Consider the following 20,071-nt stretch of genomic DNA (forward strand, 5'->3'; position numbering starts at 1 on the left):
CTGCTGATCCGTTTAGTTTAGTTTGATGTAGATTGTTTTCTCTTCTCCCCTGTGACTTAAGAACTGGTGGAATAAAAAGTTTTGCCCGATTTCTTTTTAATAAAAGGGAATTTATCCAGGCTAATAAAAAGAAAATGTTGTTGTTGTAATACTCATTTCAGCCACAAGAGGCTGAAGTGCACCACTTCCCCAAGTTCTAAATAGGACTAAAACCCACCTGGAAGAAAACAAGACTGCTTTTAGCTCTAGAACATGGGGTAGTGGTGCTCTTCAGCCTCTTGTTGCCAAAGTGAGTATTACAGCAACACTTGCAAAAGCATCTTGACAAAACTTTTTTTTTAACCTGGCATATCTTTATTTCCACCTGTTTCACAGATGAAAAGGAATTTAGAAAGTTAGAAGTTAGAAATCTCCTGTTCTTAAACACAGGAGAGAAATATAGTTTAGATCCGACATAGAAAATGGATCAGCACATTTTCTTTTTCCCTTCCCTGTCTGGGCTTCCTTTCCTAACAGACAGACTTCCTGTTCTGTTCTGTGATGTCATCAGCTCCTCCAACAACAAACTTTGGGGAAAAACAACAGAAAGTAAAAAGCCACAAACCTCAGCTCCATGAAATCCATTTTACCTTCCTAAATCTACATTTTCTCTAAACTCAAAAATGAATCTGGTTTGATTGACATCACACCCTCTTACTGAGCGTGTCGAAAAGGTGTCTAGTCATGGCTGATCTACAGAGGGAACCATGAAGTGCATCTTTGGATGGATGAGAAAAAACAACACTGAATGAAAATGCTGTTGACTCTTTCAGCCCATAAAGGATTCTTAAACAGGTACTGATTGGTTTGGGATACACTCAAACAAATTGCTCTCAAATTGAAACCATTGACTGGACTGTTAACCAATGAAACAAACAAAATAAAACCATACAACTAAAACGATATTAAACACAAAGAAAACATTTAAAAGGATGTCTTCCCAGAAATGGAAAGTATTCAAGACAAACTTCCACACAAGGCTTTGTGTAGTTCCACATGAATAAAGTTTGAAGAAACAAGAGATGGCTCAGTGCAGCCGTGGGGGGCGGAGCCTCGTGGCTCAGCAGAGTCGAGCCTTCGTACACAGCGGGCCTTTACATTGACTGCAGTTCTTTTGCTGCCGGATATACTAACGTCACAGCCAAACTCTTCTTTGCTTCCTGGAGTCACACAGCGATGGGCGGTTCTTGATAACACAGCACTTCAATTTGCAATTTTGAGGCCTTGAGTTCATCATTTTGTCAGTCGTTGTTTTTTGCGACAAGTGACACGAGAGGGCGGAGCTAAGTAAAACCAAATGCTGAATAAGACATTTCTTGGCGACCAAAATTTGTACGACTAACTTTCATGAAGTGAAAACACTCTGTGAAAGAGTTAAAGTTCAGACAACACACCTCCACTGCTTTGACACTGCTTTGACTGGGGTTTTATCACTGTGATGTTACCATTAATGAGTCATAGCAGTCCAAATGAAAAGCCTACCAGGAGAGGGAAAGGTGAGGTCCTCTGGATGACTTTAATATGAAATCTGTGCACGAGCGGTGGACTTTTGTTGATGGTAAGAGCAATTCAAGAAACAGCAAAGGGGAAGAATTTAAAATGAGTGAACAAGAACATTATTTCTTTTAAAGAAATGAGTGGGGAGTATGACATGACTGCTGATGAACTTATGGAGTCATTTAAACGTTTTGTATCAACAGAGCAACCCAGAGATCACACAAATAATACAAATACAAATATGTATTAAACTGGGGAAATTATAAATTAAGAACTGTGTATAATACTAACTAGCACACACACACCCATACACAGCCAGTGTGGTGTAATGCTTATGTGTGATGTCACTGTGAGGACACACTGATGGACTGTCTAAAGCAGGGGTCTCAAACTCAAGGCCGAATCCGGCACGCCACGTCATTTTATATCTGCCAACAAAAAAGGAAAAAAAAGAAGAAAAACAATTAAGTTAGACTTGATAATAAAAATATCCCCATAGTCGAAGTTATGAGATAGAAAGTCAAAATGAGATACTTAAACACACAGTCATAGAAGCAGCTCTTTTGCTGGTTACTCTACATTTGACATGTAAATGTATTGTGAGTACATTGACGACGACTTTAAACGTGGCTTTACAACACATGAAATACTTCACATGGATTGTGCAAACGCACCCTTGAAAGGATTTTAAGCATTGAACAAAGTTATTGTAATAACTTGTTTGATATTTGTCTTTGCTATTTTCTTAAAAAGTTTGATGGAGTAATGTGGGTTTCTTAACCCTAAATTAAAAGTATTTAACCTTTTAACCACTAAGCCTATTTTGAGGCCTCTGCTCGAAAATGTCATACCCATACTTAAAGGGGCTTATCTCTCTAACTACAAGATCTATTTGAATAATTGCAATGGAATAATAACACTAACACTTGTGAGATTTGTTCATATGTGTACATATCAGTGTATATGTTACTGGTAAATGCTGAATGAATATAACACACAGCTCAAATTGAAAATGTACAATACAAAAGAGTCTGGTGACTCTGAAGAAAGCACAGATAAGAGCTTCAGTTCCTTGTCTGAAGTCAGACTATAAGCGGGGAACATTATTAGGTGGCTGTTCATCTAAATGAAACAGCAATGTAGCTCAAGGCTACTTCCTAGTGGCGGGCTGTATCCGTATCCGGTTTATCCAAAGACGAGCATTGTGACCAATTAGATCTAGAGATACAATGGAGACTGGGTCCACCCACTTACTGTCGCGAGCGAGCAGGAAAAAGACTCGAGAGCGAGCAGAATAAAGTTTCGCGAGCAGTTTTAAGCTTCTCAAGCGACTTTTGCTCGCGCGAGAGTGAATTTTGCTCACTCGCGGAGTGATATAAAAGCGCTCGTCAAAGTAAAATACGTGCGCGGCAGTTTGATTTTCGCGCGCGCATGGATCTCATTTGCGCTCTCGGATTTTGACAGTGATTTGCCTTTATAAAGGATGAGTCTGTGATTCCACTGTAAACAGAGAAAAAAGGAGCTTGTGTATTGTGCCTTAACTGTGTGTGTGTGTGTGTGTGTGTGTGTGTGTGTGTGTGTGTGTGTGTGTGTGTGTGTGTGTGTGTGTGTGTGTGTGTTTGGCATCTGCAGGCGGTCTACATGTTCTATGCCCTGGCCTTGGTGTGCGACGACTATTTCGTCCCCTGTCTGGAGAAGATTTGTGATGTAAGAAATGTCCTCAGTTATTACTGCACTTCCACTGTATTTTGTCTTTTGCCATGAAGAATGGTGTTTTCTTTCTTTCTTTACCAATCTTTCTTTTACTTTCTTTCCTGCTTTATTTGCTTCTTTCTTTCTGATACTCTCTCAACCAGCGTCTTCAACTGAGTGAGGATGTCGCAGGAGCAACCTTCATGGCAGCGGGCAGTTCAGCTCCTGAACTGTTCACCTCTGTCATTGGTGTGAACACACACACACACACAGACACACACACACGCACGTTGTAGAGGCTTTAAGAGGTGAAAGTGTCCTGCATTTCACAGTAAATAGATAAAAGTTTAGAAAAGTCAGAAAAACGTCATTTTTGGTGACAGAATGTTTTCATGTATTCCTTTAAACGACTGGTGAGGCTCAGATATCTATTCGGACAGCTGTGGTGTGACCCCACAGCTAATTGGCATTAACGCTTTAAATGATTTGTATTGTTAATGCAAACTAAGTTATTATTCAGTAACCATTTACAGGGCTTATAAACATACAATCACAACACAGAACCATGTCAACATCACCAAAAACAAAAGATTTATGTGAGTTCGCACAAACCCATTGGAAGAAAGCATTAAGAAGCTGGAGTAGTGGTGCACTACAAACTCACAAAGAGCATCACAACAACAAACAGATTAGAAGAGAAATCTCTTTTTGCCCAGCTGTTTCACAGACATAGAGAGAGTGTCGAGAACCTAGAAAGAACACTCTGGATCTTGTTCTTCAATTACAAGAGAAAACACTGTTTAGATCAGACAGATGTTTTTCGTCCCGTTTGGTAATCGGTGTTTTTGTTCTCTGCTGTTCAGGAGTTTTCATCACAAAAGGTGACGTCGGTGTCGGCACCATCGTGGGCTCGGCTGTCTTCAACATCCTCTGCATCATCGGAGTGTGTGGGATATTCGCCGTACAGGTACGGTCGCAAAACACACTCTCTGTCTCTTTCTCTCTTTCTATTTTCCCTCCAACATTCACACAACTCAAGCCTCCGGCACTCTTTGTATACTTAAAAAGAATATTTGATTTACTGCAGTTTAATTTTCAGTTCACAATAAATCTTGGATGCAAACTACACGCTGTCTCTCTTCTCATAACTGTATTATTTTGGAGCGTGTGTGTGTGTGTGTGTGTGTGTGTGTGTGTGTGTGTGTGTGTGTGTGTGCGTGTGTGTGTGTGTGTGTCGGGCATTGCTGTAATCCTGGGAGGAAAAGAGAAACATACTTGAAAGATTTATTTTGATTTTTTTTTTCATTTAGATTACATGTTATGTAAGACCAAAACACACACACACACAACACACACACACACACACACACACAGGGTTTGGTTGATCTTGTTAGTAGTGCAGCTGTGAGTACCTTGTGGGATGTGTTACTCAACAGGACAAAAAAAATGTAGTTCAGTATCTGCAAGTTTTTTGCACGGTCTCACTCTCTCTCTCTCTCCCAGACGATCCATCTCACCCGCTGGCCTCTGCTCAGAGACTCTACGTACTACACACTGTCCATCTCTGCTCTGCTAGTGGTAAGGAACAGCTTCACGTAACCTAAACACAGCCATATCTTATTATTGATATTATTACTTTATTTATCTCAATGGTTTTATTTGATTTAGCTCATTTCTATTGTATCGATTGGTGTTATTGTTTCATCTACTGGAACTGAACTCTTCTCTTTCTGTTGTTTTATGGTCTTGGTTTTGCTGCTTTGTCTGTTTTTAAAGGTGCTATATAAATAAAGTTATTATCATCGTCATTATATAGACATTCATCCTGGAGCGGGTGGAGAAATAAGATTATATATTTTGAAATGTGTGATTTCAACAGCTGTATGAAATTCCATGTTCACATCTATAATTTCCACTTTTCTGTCACGTTCTCCCATTTTACAGTTCATATATGACGAAAAGGTGGTTTGGTAAGTCAGCTTTTCTTTAAATACATTTGGACTGTTTCAAATGATTCACAAGAATTAACGAGCATTTTACAAAATACTTCACGTTGTAAATTGATCCAAACTCTGTTTTCCAGGTGGGAAGCTCTCACTCTGATCCTGATGTACTTCGTCTACATTTTGATCATGAAGTAAGTGATGCAGCTTCATTTGTGACACGGTTTGAACTCTTAAAAACAGATGTTTCCCATCTGTGTCACAGAGTCTGAGAGAGACACGTCTCTCTGACAATGTCACATTCACATTAGAGGTTTTGTACAGACAACTTATATGGATATGTCTGAGTCAATCTTAGAATAAACATCGCTGACATTCTCTTGTATGACTATTAAACTAGAATACTGATGAAGATATGAAAATAATGAACAATCCGACTTGATTGATATAGTTTTTCTTAATGCTCGGAGTCGGTGCCACGGGGGTCGGATTCCACGCAAATTCAGTCAAAATTATGCTGAAATTAAGAATTTTTTGAATAAAGCCATTTCACTTCTACTGTATATAAATGTTAGAAGAGATTTGGATTTGACCTGACCTTTGTTTCAGGATGAACTCCCACATTGTTCGTTTTCTGGAGAGGCGGAAGAAGAACTCGCCCAGTTTGAGGAACGGAACGGCCAATAACGGCGAGCTAGACGATGGCTATGACGCTACCGCCGTCCTGCTGAAGAAAGGTACACTTTGAAACGTAAAGAGGATTCAACAAGTGTTGTTTCACAAGGAATAGTTCCTTTACGACTCCATCTGTTTTGCATTAACGTTGGTTTACCACTTAAAGAAACAAAGCGCATGTTAATGACTGAGCAGGGTTGGAGCTAGGCTAGCTGTTTCCCTCTGCTTCTAGTCTTTATGCAAAGCTAACCTCCCTGCTCCATCTCCATATTGGTACCTGGATGTGTTCTCGTGTGGTCATCAGAGCATACATGTGGTTACATGCGTGTATGTGTGTGTGTGTGGGTGTGTGTCCTACAGCAAACCACCACAGGAAGCCATCGGTGCTGATGGTGGACGAGCTGCTGTCGGCGTACCCCCACCAGCTGTCCTTCTCCGAGGCCGGCATGAGGATCATGATCACCAGTCACTTCTCCCCGAGAACCCGCCTCACCATGGCCTCGCGGATGCTCATCACTGAGGTCAGCATACTCGCACACACACACACACACACACACACACATGGGTAGACCGCAGTGTGTTTCAGACAGCCTCTTTAAGAAGGCCCCCGGCCGAGAAATCAGTTCCACCATTGAAGCTTCCAGGCATTTTGTGTTTCATTTTTTTAGACATGGTGTAGAAAAACATAACAGCATCTCATTCCTCAATTCCTGCTGATTGTGATTTTCTTCACAATTTCCAATTTTTGGAAGTTGTCTGACGATTCAAATATTCTTTCTTTCTAAAAACTATTATCGACGGCATACACAAACATTTTTTAATTCAATTGTCTGTTCCTGATAAAACATTGACTCGACATATTTGGTTACTTAGATGTGCTCCAATGCTCAGATGTGTTACAGGACCTTCTCTGTCTCTCCTTATTTTGGTCTCAATCTACAAAGATTTCTTCATTTTCTTTATAATTTCTCATCCTGAATGACTTATTTCTGAGAAACTTCTGAGCACATATCTGGTAAACACAAGAACAAGAACACAAAACACAAGAGGTGCTTTTGTGCCGTCCTTTGTGGAGAAACTCAGTTTTACAGATGTCTAAAAATCAACTAAGAATGTTTTTGGTCGAGTACTGTTGAGGGCTGAAGTTTCTCAAACAGAGGAGAAGAAGCAGCCCCCCCCCCCCCCCCCCCCCCCGCTCTCTTTCTTCCATCAGCAAGCAGGGCCAGAATCAAATGGTTCAGGTTAAAATCAAAAGTATTTAATATTCTTATCACAAACTAAAACAAATGCAAACTGAATTACACTATCGACAGTAAAACAAACATAATATTCCATGAAATATGAGGCCCCGTTCACACCACAGGACAGATTGGTGTATCTGCCCCATGGCCAGGAGGAGGTCTGAGGATCTTCTGCAGTTCGAAGATCCTTTGTCCCTGCTGAGTCTCACAAAAGTATCATGTTTCACATTTCTCAGCCAATCGATCAGCTCAGTGATTGGCCGAACCCTTCGGACTTCAGTCGGCCATCTTCTTGACCCGTTCCTCCCTCCTTGAAGGCTGTGCTCAGAAACCTTTCAGTAACATCTCCCTCTCACTGATCTTTATTACTTCATGGCGGTGTCACAAATTCTCTGGTTTCTCTCACAGTGCACAATACATTCAGTATCTCCTTTTAGTTTAAACCTTCTACAAGTAAACATATTATAACACATAAGATCCACGCTAGGAGCGCTTTAAACTTAAATTCCTCACAATACAAATATTTCTAAATGTTTTGTTTTTTGTCTTCTCTCTGTCATATGACATAAAACTAGGTGTGTAAATTGCACTGTGCTCTACTTTCTACCGGTCCTGTGCTATATTTTGACTAAAAAGTTCCTAAAATGAAAAAAATATATATATTTTGGTTTCATTGCCAGAATGCAGTTGTTTCTCTGTCTACGTAGAAAAGATCAAATTATTCTACGTTAAACATGTTGGCATGAACAGCTGCGTACTTAGCCAGTTAAATGTGATGATGACAAACCACGAGCAATTCACGTTCGACAATGTTTCGCTTAAGCTAACATTTAACTAGGATAGCCTCCGACTCTTTGGATGTCTCAATGCTTAAAAACAATAAAATGATGTGATTAATAGATTAAAGGAGGTCATTTACACTCTGCACTGCTACATTTTGCAGAGCATAAAAGTACACCGACACACAGCTGAGTGGATATGGCGGTTGTCATAATAGCCGGTGAAATTAAACTTTCACTGTACTACAGCTTGTTACAACACTATTTATGATACCCACATGAGCTCATAACGAGTCTCCTTATCTTTAAACTAAGACACACAAATCGTCCTGCACTTATGCTTGCTGACTGAGCTATCAAATAGCTTGAAAAGTCACTTTCAAATGTCAACAAAGCGATGATTGTTTTGTGCTTTGTTTGATTTCAACTGATTTAAAACAAATACTGACTGTAAAAGAAGAAAGAAATTCCCAGTAAATACATTGATATGTCGCCCAATTCTCAGTTTCATATGAACAAATGAAGCTGCTGTGTAAACACTCACTTGTATTTCATTCTGTGTGTGTGTGTGCGTGACACAGAGGCAGCGACTAATCAACACACGCACTCTGACCAACGGTGACTCCGACGTTCCAGTCAAAGGAGGAAGTAGGCGGGGTGTAGAAAACGGGCTGTCCGGGGCCGAAAAGGGCGGTGGCGTTCGCCGTGATGACCGGGAGGCGGGCAACGAGACGGAGAACGAAGACAACGAGAACAACGAGAACGACGAGGAAGAAGAAGAGGAGGATAGAGGGGGACCCTTAGTGCCCTTCCAGTGCCCAGGTACCTGCTGGAGATGGGTCTGTGTGTGGTGTGTTATTGAAATTATTTATTTTGTGTCACTTTTTGCTGCACACTCACTCACACACACACACACACACACACACACACACACACACACACACACACACACACACACACACACACACTGCAAGAAAAATGGTACCAGCACGTAACCGCCACCAAAACCGCAAATGATAGTTTTTACATATATTTATGTTTACATGTTATCCAAACGAGATATGTGTTAATAATACTTCATCTTCACTGCACGGTTTGACTCGACTCAACTCACTTTTGGTACCAGGTTTTGTTCTCTTTGCAGTATTTCTACTGCAGATAGTACCCCTCAGTGTACAGTAGGTGGGATTCTCAGATGATCGCCTTAGCAACGCTGCATGCAACTGCATTGACATCATCTTCAATGAGGAAGTGTCTTAAACTTGCATTCTCTCTAGTGTCCATCAGGGGGCGCCTCCTCTGGTTGTATAGAAGTCTATGAGAAAATGACTCTACTTCTCTCTTGATTTATTACCTCAGTAAACATTGTAAACATGAGTTTATGGTCTCAATCTCTAGTTTCAGGTCTTCTTCAATACAGCATGATGTTCATTTAGTAAATGATGGTCCATTTAGAGTCAAACAGACCATAAAGCAGGGGATGCTTTAGGGCGGGGCTACACAGTGATTGACAGGTCTCTACCAGAGACGTATACGGCGTCTCTACGTCACTCCTCCACATTCAAAATATGATCACTTCTGTTTATTGACTGCAAAAAAACAACATGGCGACGGCCGTAATCCAAGATGATGACGGTGAAACCCCTGAACTCAAAAGATCAGACCACAAACCAATGAGTGACGTCACCGTGACTACGTCCACTTCTTATATAGTCTATGTGTGCGGTACAGTTTTGCAGAGCCCTGCCATGTGTCTTGCTCGTGCCCAGCTCAAGATGGTCCCCACCCCCCCTTTACCAGTGTAAACATGTGGATTGCACTTAAACCCACCCTTGGCTTTTTTCCCATGGTAGTTCTACGACACAGACAAGTGCCGAGATGTGGTAAACAAGGAGTTAAACAACTGATTAATATAATTGTTCTGATTGATTGAGATTAAGATTTACCTCAAGACATGCACACACGAAAGAATACGAATATTTCCAAAATGTTTCCCTATACCTTTGAGAGATTTGTACTTTACGGTACGGATTTGTAGCAGAGAACATTTGGTGCAAATAATTCTGTTTTCAGAATTAGTAATTAGTTGCAGGAGAACGTGTTTTTTTCCATAATGCATTTACACGTCGTTAAATGTTGGTTTGAGGTTGTTGACGCACAAAACATGCAACCCATTTAGCTTCTTTTCTTTTCTTTTTTTTTATAACCGTTTCCACAGCACAGCAGACTTTCAAAACCTTTCAAAAACGCTAAAGGCTTTTCAAAACTGAAAAATCATATTAAAGGGCTGAATTACACAAACATCCAATAAAGTTGATGAAAGTGCAAAGTGAATTGATAAATTTGCTGCTTATTTAGGTAAAAAACATGAATCGAGATTTAAACACAACTCTGTTGTTGATCATCTGATTCTTATCAAACCAAGCACGATTAAATTGTCTTTATCCAAATATTTTGAAATTTGAAAACAGTTTAGTATAGTATTTATATATAATAATATATAATTTATTCATTTTGTATCTATTCTTGATTAACATATCCATCTTTTGAACTGCATTTAACTTTGGTTTGTTCGTTTGTGTCTCACTTTGCAACAAGACATCCTGTCTATCAGATACAGTAGCAGTGACAGGGGAGGACAGCAAACTCTTCTGATGGGTGGACACTATTAGAGGGTGTATAATTATCAGTCATGTGTATTTCAGACTTGACCCTGTATCTGGTGTGTTTGCAGCCGGTGTGTGTAACAAGCTGAAGTGGCTGCTGGCCTGGCCTCTGTGCCTGCTGCTGTACTTCACCGTCCCCAACAGCTCCTCGCCTCGCTGGGACAAGTACTTCATGCTGTCCTTCGTTTGCTCCACCCTGTGGATCGCCGCCTTCTCCTACGTCATGGTCTGGATGGTGAGAGACTGGGAGACAAAAAAGAGAGAGAAGGCGAACTGGCAGAGATATAGATTAAAAAAAAAAATCTCAATGATATACTTTTCTGCCATAGCCTTTGTGATTTAATACATTTGCATATGTGTTCAATCTTTTAATGTCTTGTGTAGCAGTTAAAGGAGCAGTGTGTAGGATTTTGTGGTATCTAGTGGTGAGGTTGCAGATTGCTTCCAACCTTTCCAAGTGTGTCGGAGAACTACGGTGGCCTTTGCCTAACAAAAAGGCCCTCTCTAGAGCCAGTGTTTTGGCTCTAGAACACTGGCTTTTCTGACAAAATTTAAGAGGGATCTGATTAATCTGTGAGGAGCAGGATGTCAAAGTACACAACATATAACTTCCTGTTGCCACTAGGTGGCGCTATAGCTATGATTATAAATTGTCATATAGATGTCTTCAAGGTCAGGATGTTATGACATATGAGAAATTTTGAGTAGATTAGACAATGTACGGCCGAGTTACAACAACTTCCTCTTCCGTGGCGAATGGTGTATTTTTGCCACCACGCCACAGATACATAGTTCGACAACTTTTCGATCTTTGAGTAAGTTTTCACCACCAAGGTCTCAAGAGCATACTGACCGAATCTGAAGTCAATCGGGTGAAATCTCTAGAAGGAGTTCGTTAAAGTACGAAGGCTTCAAAAAACGTCATAAGATTCTAAATGGCCGACTTCCTGTTTGGTTTAGGGCATACTTCCAAGAGGATCTTTTGTACGGCCCATCAAGTTACACATACCTACAAAATCTCAAACAGCTAGGTGAAACCCAATGTTGGGGCTACTCAAAAGGGGGCGCTATCGAGCCAAATTTTGATACCGCAGCTGGACACCCCAATGAGACTGCAATTTTTACCACGACTGCCTTGCGTGCCAAATTTCAAAATGTTACCAGTATCCCAAGCACCTCTTTTTTGCGATGAAAGACCCACGATAATAATAATAAACATTAGAATAACAATCGGTCCTCCGCTCCGTCTATGTCGGTGCTCAGGCCCTAATAATCCTTACAATTTCAATAGGGCCATCGCTGGCCCGACGTTGACGGTTGCTCGGGCCCTAATAATAATACCCCATACAATTTCAATAGGGCCATCGCTGGCCCGACGTTGTTGGTTGCTCGGGCCCTAATTAAAGCTGCGAGCAGCGATGAACGGGCCCTTGTATCCTCCCGTACGTCGGGGGTGCTGGCGGGACTCCGACTTACGTGGCTGAGAGTGCCTGCGACCGTCTGACAACGCGTCCACGAGTCCAATGTTTTTTTCCCGCGTGATGCTGGAAATGATGCTTTGCAAGTCGTCCACCGCTTCTTATATCCGCTGTGTGGCGCTACAGAACATGCGCAAACATGCATTGTGTTGCTCAATATCAAGTGTGAACCACATTATGTCTTTCTATGACCTATGACACATGTACAAAGTTCCATGAGTTTTTGAGCATCCCAGCCACTGAACCATCAGCTTCCTTTTTCATGGCGATTGATGCGTTGCCATGGCAACAGCGTTCATTGAAAACTCACAATATTCATGGTGAAGCATCTTCAATGTGTTAAGGCTATCCTTGCCAAATTTGAGACTGATCAGTTCTACTGGCTAGGAGTAAATAAAATAATAAAATGTGACTTTTCCTTTTGCCAGTAGGTGAAAATCTTTGCATTGTAATGTGCTCAGGTTTGAAGTAGCACCATGCATAAGACATTTTGTGCAGATTGGATAATGTACCTTGGAGTTATAACAACTTCCTGTTTCATTGCTAATGGTGCAAAATCCTGACCAAATTTGAGGTCGATCCCATTAATTCTATAGGAGGAGTTTGTTAAAGTACAAAGGCTGAAAAAGTGAATGGGGTGAATTACTGTAGCGCCCCCTAGTGGTTGAATGGAATTAATATTGCAGGGTATGTTCCAGGATGCGATGTGCACACATGTAGCAAATTTGGTGATTTTTGGACAAATAGTTTTGAAGTTGTGTATTGATATACAAGCCATGCCCCTAAGAAGTTTATTGGTCCATATCTTCCAATCGCAATAAGGTATCAACAAGTTTTTAATGATTTTACATGATATTAATCCACTAATCCACAGCAAATTTGGTAGCAATCGGACCTAGCGTGTAGGAGGAGTTTGCAAAAATGAATTTTTCGCAAAAAAGAGCAGTTTTTTTACACACAAATATGCAACCTATATCAGATGACTCTGACCAGTGTGCAAAATTTGGTGAGTTTCGAGCATGGCAAGTACCCTGAAAATGCACCCAATGTACAATAATAAAAGTCCTTACAATTACAATAGAGCCTTTGCTGGCCCGACGTCGGTTGCTCGGGCCCTAATAATAAACATTAGAAGAACTATAGGTCCTCCGCTCCTACTACGTCGGTGCTCAGGCCCTGATAATAAACATTTGAAGAACAATAGGTCCTACACTCCGACTACGTTGGTGCTCGGCCCTAATAATAATAATAATAAACATTAGAAGAATAATAGGTCCTCCGCTCCGAATATGTCGGTGCACGGGTCCTAATAATAAACAGTAATACACATAGTTGTTTTGTTCAAAAATCACATCACACTCGCTCTGTCATGACCCATGTTACTCATTCAGTAATGACGTTTTTTTATTCTTAATCTCAAAAAAAACAAACATCTAAAGCTGTCTCTTTTTCGTTTCTTTCTCCCCAGTAGTTAAAAAAAAAAAACACACAATTGCCAAAGATACAAGCAGTAATAGTCTCCGTCTGTGTCCATCTGTCAGGTAACAGTGATAGGCTTCACACTCGGCATCCCAGATGTCATCATGGGAATTACCTTCCTGGCGGCCGGCACCAGCGTCCCTGATTGCATGGCCAGCCTAATAGTGGCACGACAAGGTAATCACACACACAAGTTACCAAGCTGTTATTTAACACACACACACCTACGGCCCCGATGGAAGCCAAACAACAGCATCAAAGTGAAGCCACTATCGAAGAGCCAATAGGAGAGAGGAGGAGATGAGGGAGATAGAGATTGGTGGGTGGAGGGGTGTCATCTTTTTCCAATGTCCCTCTTCTGTTCCTGTGGTGAGGCTTTAAAAGAAAGGGTGATGAGGGAAGACAGCCCGACAGGGTCCCTTCCTCCATTCTTTTCATCTGGGTTTATTCTTGTTCCTGTCATCAAATATTAAACGTCTGTCTGGAGGGGGGGTTTAGTCGTCCGTCCTCTGCTTTGTAGCTGCTGTCGCTTCATCACGTCGTTGTTTCCGCGGGATGTCAGTCGGACAGATGGCTCCACTGATCTCCTACCTCTCCTACCTCTTTCCAAATTTGTGACAACTCCCCCCCACACACGCACACACAAACACACACCTCCCAGTGTAACTTCCTGTCTCCTCGTTGCCCACTAACTTTTCCCTTGATGCCGTCTCTCTGTCCCTTTCTTTTCCCTTTACGTTTCCTCACACACTCTGTCCGTCCGTCCAGGAATGGGAGACATGGCCGTGTCCAACTCCATTGGCAGCAACGTGTTTGACATCTTGGTGGGGCTCGGCCTCCCCTGGTCGCTGAAGACCCTGGCCATCAGCTACGGCTCCGATGTGAGTATCGCACTCCTTGATGCGCTTTACACCCTTCTCTTCTCAGGGTCAAACCTCACAAACACATTACTGAAATCACATACAGCAGTGGTTCTCAAACTGGGGGGCGCGCCCCCTACGGGGACCGCAGTGGAACTACAGGGGGGGGGGCGCGGCTTCACACCGGCACAACTATATAAAATAATAACAAATACAATTGCAAACAAGTTCTAAAGATAGTGCACTATATCATATGGTTGCACCTAAGAAACAAAAAGAAAATAAAAATAAATCAAGCGGAACCGACGTGACATGCACTGTGTTCCAACCACGCCCCCCAGAGCGGCTCATGTTGCAGACCGACTAGCGGCAAAACCAGAGAGAGAGACACACAGCGACACAAAGAGAGCGAGAAAGGCACAGAGCGACACAGAAAGAGAAAAACATAAGAGATAGGAAGGAAGCATTGTACCAAGATGGACAGATGTGTGACTGGTATAAAGCACAAATCAGATGGCAAGTCTATTACAGCTGTAACAGGCGACGCGACCACCACAACGGCACAAAAACAGGTAAAAGCAAGAAAATATAACGAGGCGTATCTGTCCCTGGGCTTTACAAGCACTATGGTGGCCAAGAAGAGAGACCCCAGTGTGTCTTAACATACTGGCAGCAGACAGTATGGAGCCCACTACATTGAAAAGACACTTGGAAACCCACCCCGATCATGTGAACAAGCACCTTGAGTTTTTCAAAAATAAATTGGAAAACTGTCATGCCCAGCAGAGTCACTTTGTGAAAGCTGCATCTGTATGTGACAAAAAGCTTTTATTGAAAGCAAACAGAACAAATGTAAATCCACATCAATCATTGCTGGAAGTGTTATTTTCTTGTTTGAGAGAACCTGCTGTTAAATGTGGGGAAATATACGTTGTTTGCACTTAAAAGAAATTAAGTTAATTTGATTTACAAATGAATATGTCAGAAAGAAATGTCAGAAAGAAATTTTCTTGCACACTAATTCAGTTTGAAAAACCTGTTAAATGGGGAAATGTAAGTTGTTGCACTGTTCCTAACTTCAATTTAACATTTTAAGTTAATTTTACTTGAAAATATGTTCAAGAATGTAATGCAATTAATATGTCTGCACTACTTGAAAGCAATCTAAAGTCCAATCTTTTTGAAAATGTATTTTATTATTGCTATTTTTTTTTCAGTAAAACAAACAATAAACTATAGAGTTTATATATTATAATGCAATTAATTCAAAACAAAAAAGGTACGACCCATTTGGGGTGAGTGGGGTCGGGTGCTTTTGGGGGGCTTACAATGTTCCTCATCAAAGGGGGGCTTGACAGAAAAGGTTTGGGAACCACTGATATACAGTATGTAGGTGCTCATAAACTGAATGTTTGATCCTTCCAACTCCAAGGAATCTGGATTTGTTTTTGCAGTGTCAGTGATCTAGATTGTAGTTTGTAATGCTGCATTACTTTCTATGGTGAAACATAGTACTTCCTGTTTGCATCACCCAAAGCACGATGGGAGTTGTAGTACCAAAACTCAAAATAAGTGCACCCTAGATGGACGTAAGAGAAAAGGAAAAACAAAAGTGGTGACAAAAAGAAAGACAGACAGACAGACAGACAGACAGTCAGTCAGTCAGTCAGTCAGTCAGTCAGTCAGGGAGTGAAATGGCAGCAGAAGGAAGTGACGCCACACAAAGCTGTTCACCGCTCGCTGCCCGGTTCTTGTGTTAAAAATGTCCGTTTAATAAAAAAAAAAGAAACTGCGTTAACGGGCAATAATATAATTGTCGGCGTTAATTAATTAACGCGTTAACTTGCCCAGCACTAATATATATATATATATATATATAAATAAATAATCTACGAAATCACCAACTTTCGTAACTGTGACATATCCAGGCTCCACTAGAAAGATCATAAAGCTCCGCATTAGAAGGAAGATATTGTACATACCACTACAAGTGAGTGAAAATATGCTTTTCATTTAATGATTTGGATAAATAAACACTTTAAAACCCGGCATATCCGCCGAGCGCAGCTTACAGACCAGCAGGGATACTGCTGGCTGAAAGCCTCAGACAGCAGTCTGATGAAGGCAAGATAGCTGAGAAATGATCTCATGGTTTAATGTGCAGGCAGACTGTGAACCACGAGCGCTATCAGACACAATCATATTTGTTATGTGAAATTCCATATTCCAGTGTAAAAAAAAAGAAGATGTGTCTCACTGCGTCTTTGCCCTCGTTATAAGTTAACAGCTGAGCAGATAAGATACACATCGTATTTTGAGTTCTCGAGTTGTGCAGTGATAAAACACCGAACACAAGATAAAAACTGAAAAAGATGCTGTGCGATCATCTGTGCACTTGAGATAATTAACTGCCTTTAAAATATATAATCTCAAATATCCCTGAAAAAAAGTCAACTTGATAAACTGACACACGGCTCCATGAGATAATAATCTGAATGATAACACGAGCTACAGGATACAAAGTAGAACAACATAAAAGCAATTAAGTGGCTGAGAAATAAGCATGAAGAAAGGCTGTAATGGAAGTGTGTGTGTGTGTGTGTGTGTGTGTGTGTGTGTGTGTGTGTGTGTGTGTGTGTGTGTGTGTGTGTGTGTGTGTGTGTGTGTGTGTGTGTGAGAGAGTGTGAGTGAGAGAGAGAAGAAGGAGTTAGATGCTGACTTGCTGGTTCGATAATGAAAGCAGCTGCATTATCCAGAATTATCGACATAAAGAAAATAAAGTATTAAAAGGAGGAGGAGGAACTCTCAGCCAGAGTTATTTATTAATATAGCAAAAGTGATTAACATTAAAGTGTGTGGCATTAGATACTCAGACTTAATAGACGGAGTGAAAGCGTTTGGGACTGAAGTGCTCATGTACTGCTTGTCTTAACTGAGGATTGTAGGTCCACAACATTCCTTAGAGTTGTCCATAACTAAAACTTCAACTCTACGTGGACCATTTGCACAGATTCATTGCGCCTCTCCACACCTGCAACTTCTGTGTCCTGGGAGGGAAAATTATGTTTTTATCAATTTGGCTTTGAAGAGAGCACAGATGGATACATCGGCTTCAGTTCCCTTTCTGAAAGGACGGTAAGGTAAAGCAGTGAAAATATTGTGAATATAGCACGCTGAGGGCGTGCCAACTACCATCTACTGTAGGTTATCTAAGGAGAACCCCAGTTCAAAACATCCAAACTATACTTTTAGGATCGCAAAAGTGATGAAAGGAGAGTTCCAAAAGTTCTTTTATGTTCTTTTTCTTCATAATGATGTAATAGTACTGATGCCTCACACATTATCTTCTTGCAGATCAAACTAAACAGCAAAGGACTGATCTTCTCTGTGGGGCTCCTGCTGGCGTCCGTGTTCCTGACCGTGAGTATATGACGCCATGTCTGAGGCCATACATGTCTGAGGCCATACATGTCTGACGCCATACATGACATACATGACATACATACATGGCCATACATGTCTGAGTACATACATGTCTGAGTACATACATGTCTGAGGACAGACATGTCTGAGGCCATACATGTCTGATGCCATACATGTCTGAGGCCATACATGTCTGAGGACATACATGTCTGAGGCCATACATGTCTGAGGACATACATGTCTGAGGCCATACATGTCTGACGCCATACATGACATACATGACATACATACATGGCCATACATGTCTGAGTACATACATGTCTGAGGACATACATGTCTGAGGACAGACATGTCTGAGGACATACATGTCTGACGCCATACATGTCTGAGGCCATACATGTCTGAGGACATACATGTCTGAGGCCATACATGTCTGAGGACATACATGTCTGACGCCATACATGTCTGAGGACATACATGTCTGAGGCCATACATGTCTGAGGACATACATGTCTGAGTACATACATGTCTGACGCCATACATGTCTGAGGACATACATGTCTGAGGACATACATGTCTGAGGCCATACATGTCTGAGGACATACATGTCTGACGCCATACATGTCTGAGGACATACATGTCTGAGGCCATACATGTCTGAGGCCATACATGTCTGAGTACATACATGTCTGACGCCATACATGTCTGAGGACATACATGTCTGAGGACATACATGTCTGAGTACATACATGTCTGACGCCATACATGTCTGAGGACATACATGTCTGAGGACATACATGTCTGAGGCCATACATGTCTGAGGACATACATGTCTGACGCCATACATGTCTGAGGCCATACATGTCTGAGGACATACATGTCTGAGGCCATACATGTCTGACGACATAAATGTCTGAGGACATACATGTCTGAGGACATACATGTCTGAGGCCATACATGTCTGAGGACATACATGTCTGACGACATAAATGTCTGAGGACATACATGTCTGAGGACATACATGTCTGACGACATACATGTCTGAGGACATACATGTCTGAGGCCATTTCTCATCACAAGCTCCTCTAACGGATGTCTGACTTCTCTCTCCATGCGTTCGTCTTGATCTGTTTACCTGCCTGCTTCTTTACCCACCTGCCTCATCCCCTGTCCGTCTCTCTCTCCGTCTCTCTCTCCGTCTCTCTCTCCGTCCAGGTCCTGGGAGTCCACCTAAACAAGTGGACGTTGGACAAGCGCCTGGGTTTCATGTGTCTCCTCCTCTACTCCGTCTTCCTGTCTTTCTCCTGCCTCATCGAGTACAACATCTTCACCTTTGTCAACCTGCCAACCTGCCGGGAGGACTGAGGCACACGAGCGAGCACACACACACACACACAGATATACATATGTTGCACACTCTACACTAGAAGTGGAGTACTGCGTGAAGTTTTAAACATAGATGTGGTGGTGTCCGACGATAGAATGAGAACCACAAAGTATATTTCTTAATCTAATCAAAAACCAATTGACACTGATTCACTCTGTTTCCTGCTGTTCTCCTCTTATACAAGAAGACTTCCCACTCTGCTCTTTTTTCTGATGCCTGTCTTTCTGCTCTGTGCAATATGGAGCCGTGTGGGCGGAGCAGAGATGGTAAATGACTACACACAAGCCCTCATACAGGACAGGACAGCGGACAACAGCCACGACAACAACAACAACAAAAACTATTTGTCCGACTACTGCTCGCATCTGGCGTGAGAACCTTTTATTTTGAAAACCGCCCCGTATTTAGGTGTGAAAGTAGTAATGTTTACTAGCTGCTAACCTTTCCTGAGAGGAGAGTCGGGTCTTTTAGATTCTACGAGTTGAGTAATATATAAAAGTTTAATTATAAAAGCAATGGTGTAAATGGGTGGGTGGGTGGGGGGGTGGCGGTAGGTTAGCGCTGTGGTGCAGACGGTATTTAAACCGTTTTTTTGCAATTTCCAGTTTTGTGGTCATAATTAGGTCTGTTGAGTGCGTTTCTTTAGAACTTTTAAGAGATACAGCTACGCATCTTGGGAGGATAAAAATAATCCTGAAACACAACCCCCCCCTTACACACAGAACTAGGGCATTACCCACTCACCTTTTTATGAATTGACTTCAATAGCATCACAGCTGTAGCTTCTATGTTTCGTACTGGAAATGAATTAGCTTTATGAGATGTGTTGTTTTTTTCTGTAAATAGCACACCTCTGTAAATACCCCCAGATGTCATATTTATTATTTATTCATGTCATACGCACATTTCTCC

The 20,071-nt window shown here is 41.5% G+C and overlaps 1 protein-coding gene across 1 annotated transcript in view; it reads left to right on the forward strand.

Annotated features, from left to right (window-relative positions):
• slc24a3 (solute carrier family 24 member 3) overlaps positions 1–19,137 on the forward strand; it is a gene marked incomplete at both ends in the record, with an annotated part of 86,662 nt that extends 67,525 nt beyond the window's left edge. The window contains 14 exons of the mRNA XM_079168836.1: positions 3,169–3,243; positions 3,393–3,477; positions 4,092–4,195; positions 4,732–4,806; positions 5,173–5,198; positions 5,312–5,365; positions 5,781–5,908; positions 6,207–6,367; positions 8,448–8,688; positions 10,601–10,767; positions 13,552–13,666; positions 14,258–14,370; positions 17,704–17,769; positions 18,988–19,137. Coding sequence (XP_079024962.1) covers positions 3,169–3,243; positions 3,393–3,477; positions 4,092–4,195; positions 4,732–4,806; positions 5,173–5,198; positions 5,312–5,365; positions 5,781–5,908; positions 6,207–6,367; positions 8,448–8,688; positions 10,601–10,767; positions 13,552–13,666; positions 14,258–14,370; positions 17,704–17,769; positions 18,988–19,137 — 1,560 coding nt within the window. The remainder of the gene's footprint in view (positions 1–3,168; positions 3,244–3,392; positions 3,478–4,091; positions 4,196–4,731; positions 4,807–5,172; positions 5,199–5,311; positions 5,366–5,780; positions 5,909–6,206; positions 6,368–8,447; positions 8,689–10,600; positions 10,768–13,551; positions 13,667–14,257; positions 14,371–17,703; positions 17,770–18,987) is intronic.
• Positions 19,138–20,071: the final 934 nt, after the last annotated feature.

The sequence above is a fragment of the Pholis gunnellus genome (assembly GCF_910591455.1).
Source record: "Pholis gunnellus genome assembly, chromosome: 11".
NCBI classification, from domain to species: domain Eukaryota; kingdom Metazoa; phylum Chordata; class Actinopteri; order Perciformes; family Pholidae; genus Pholis; species Pholis gunnellus.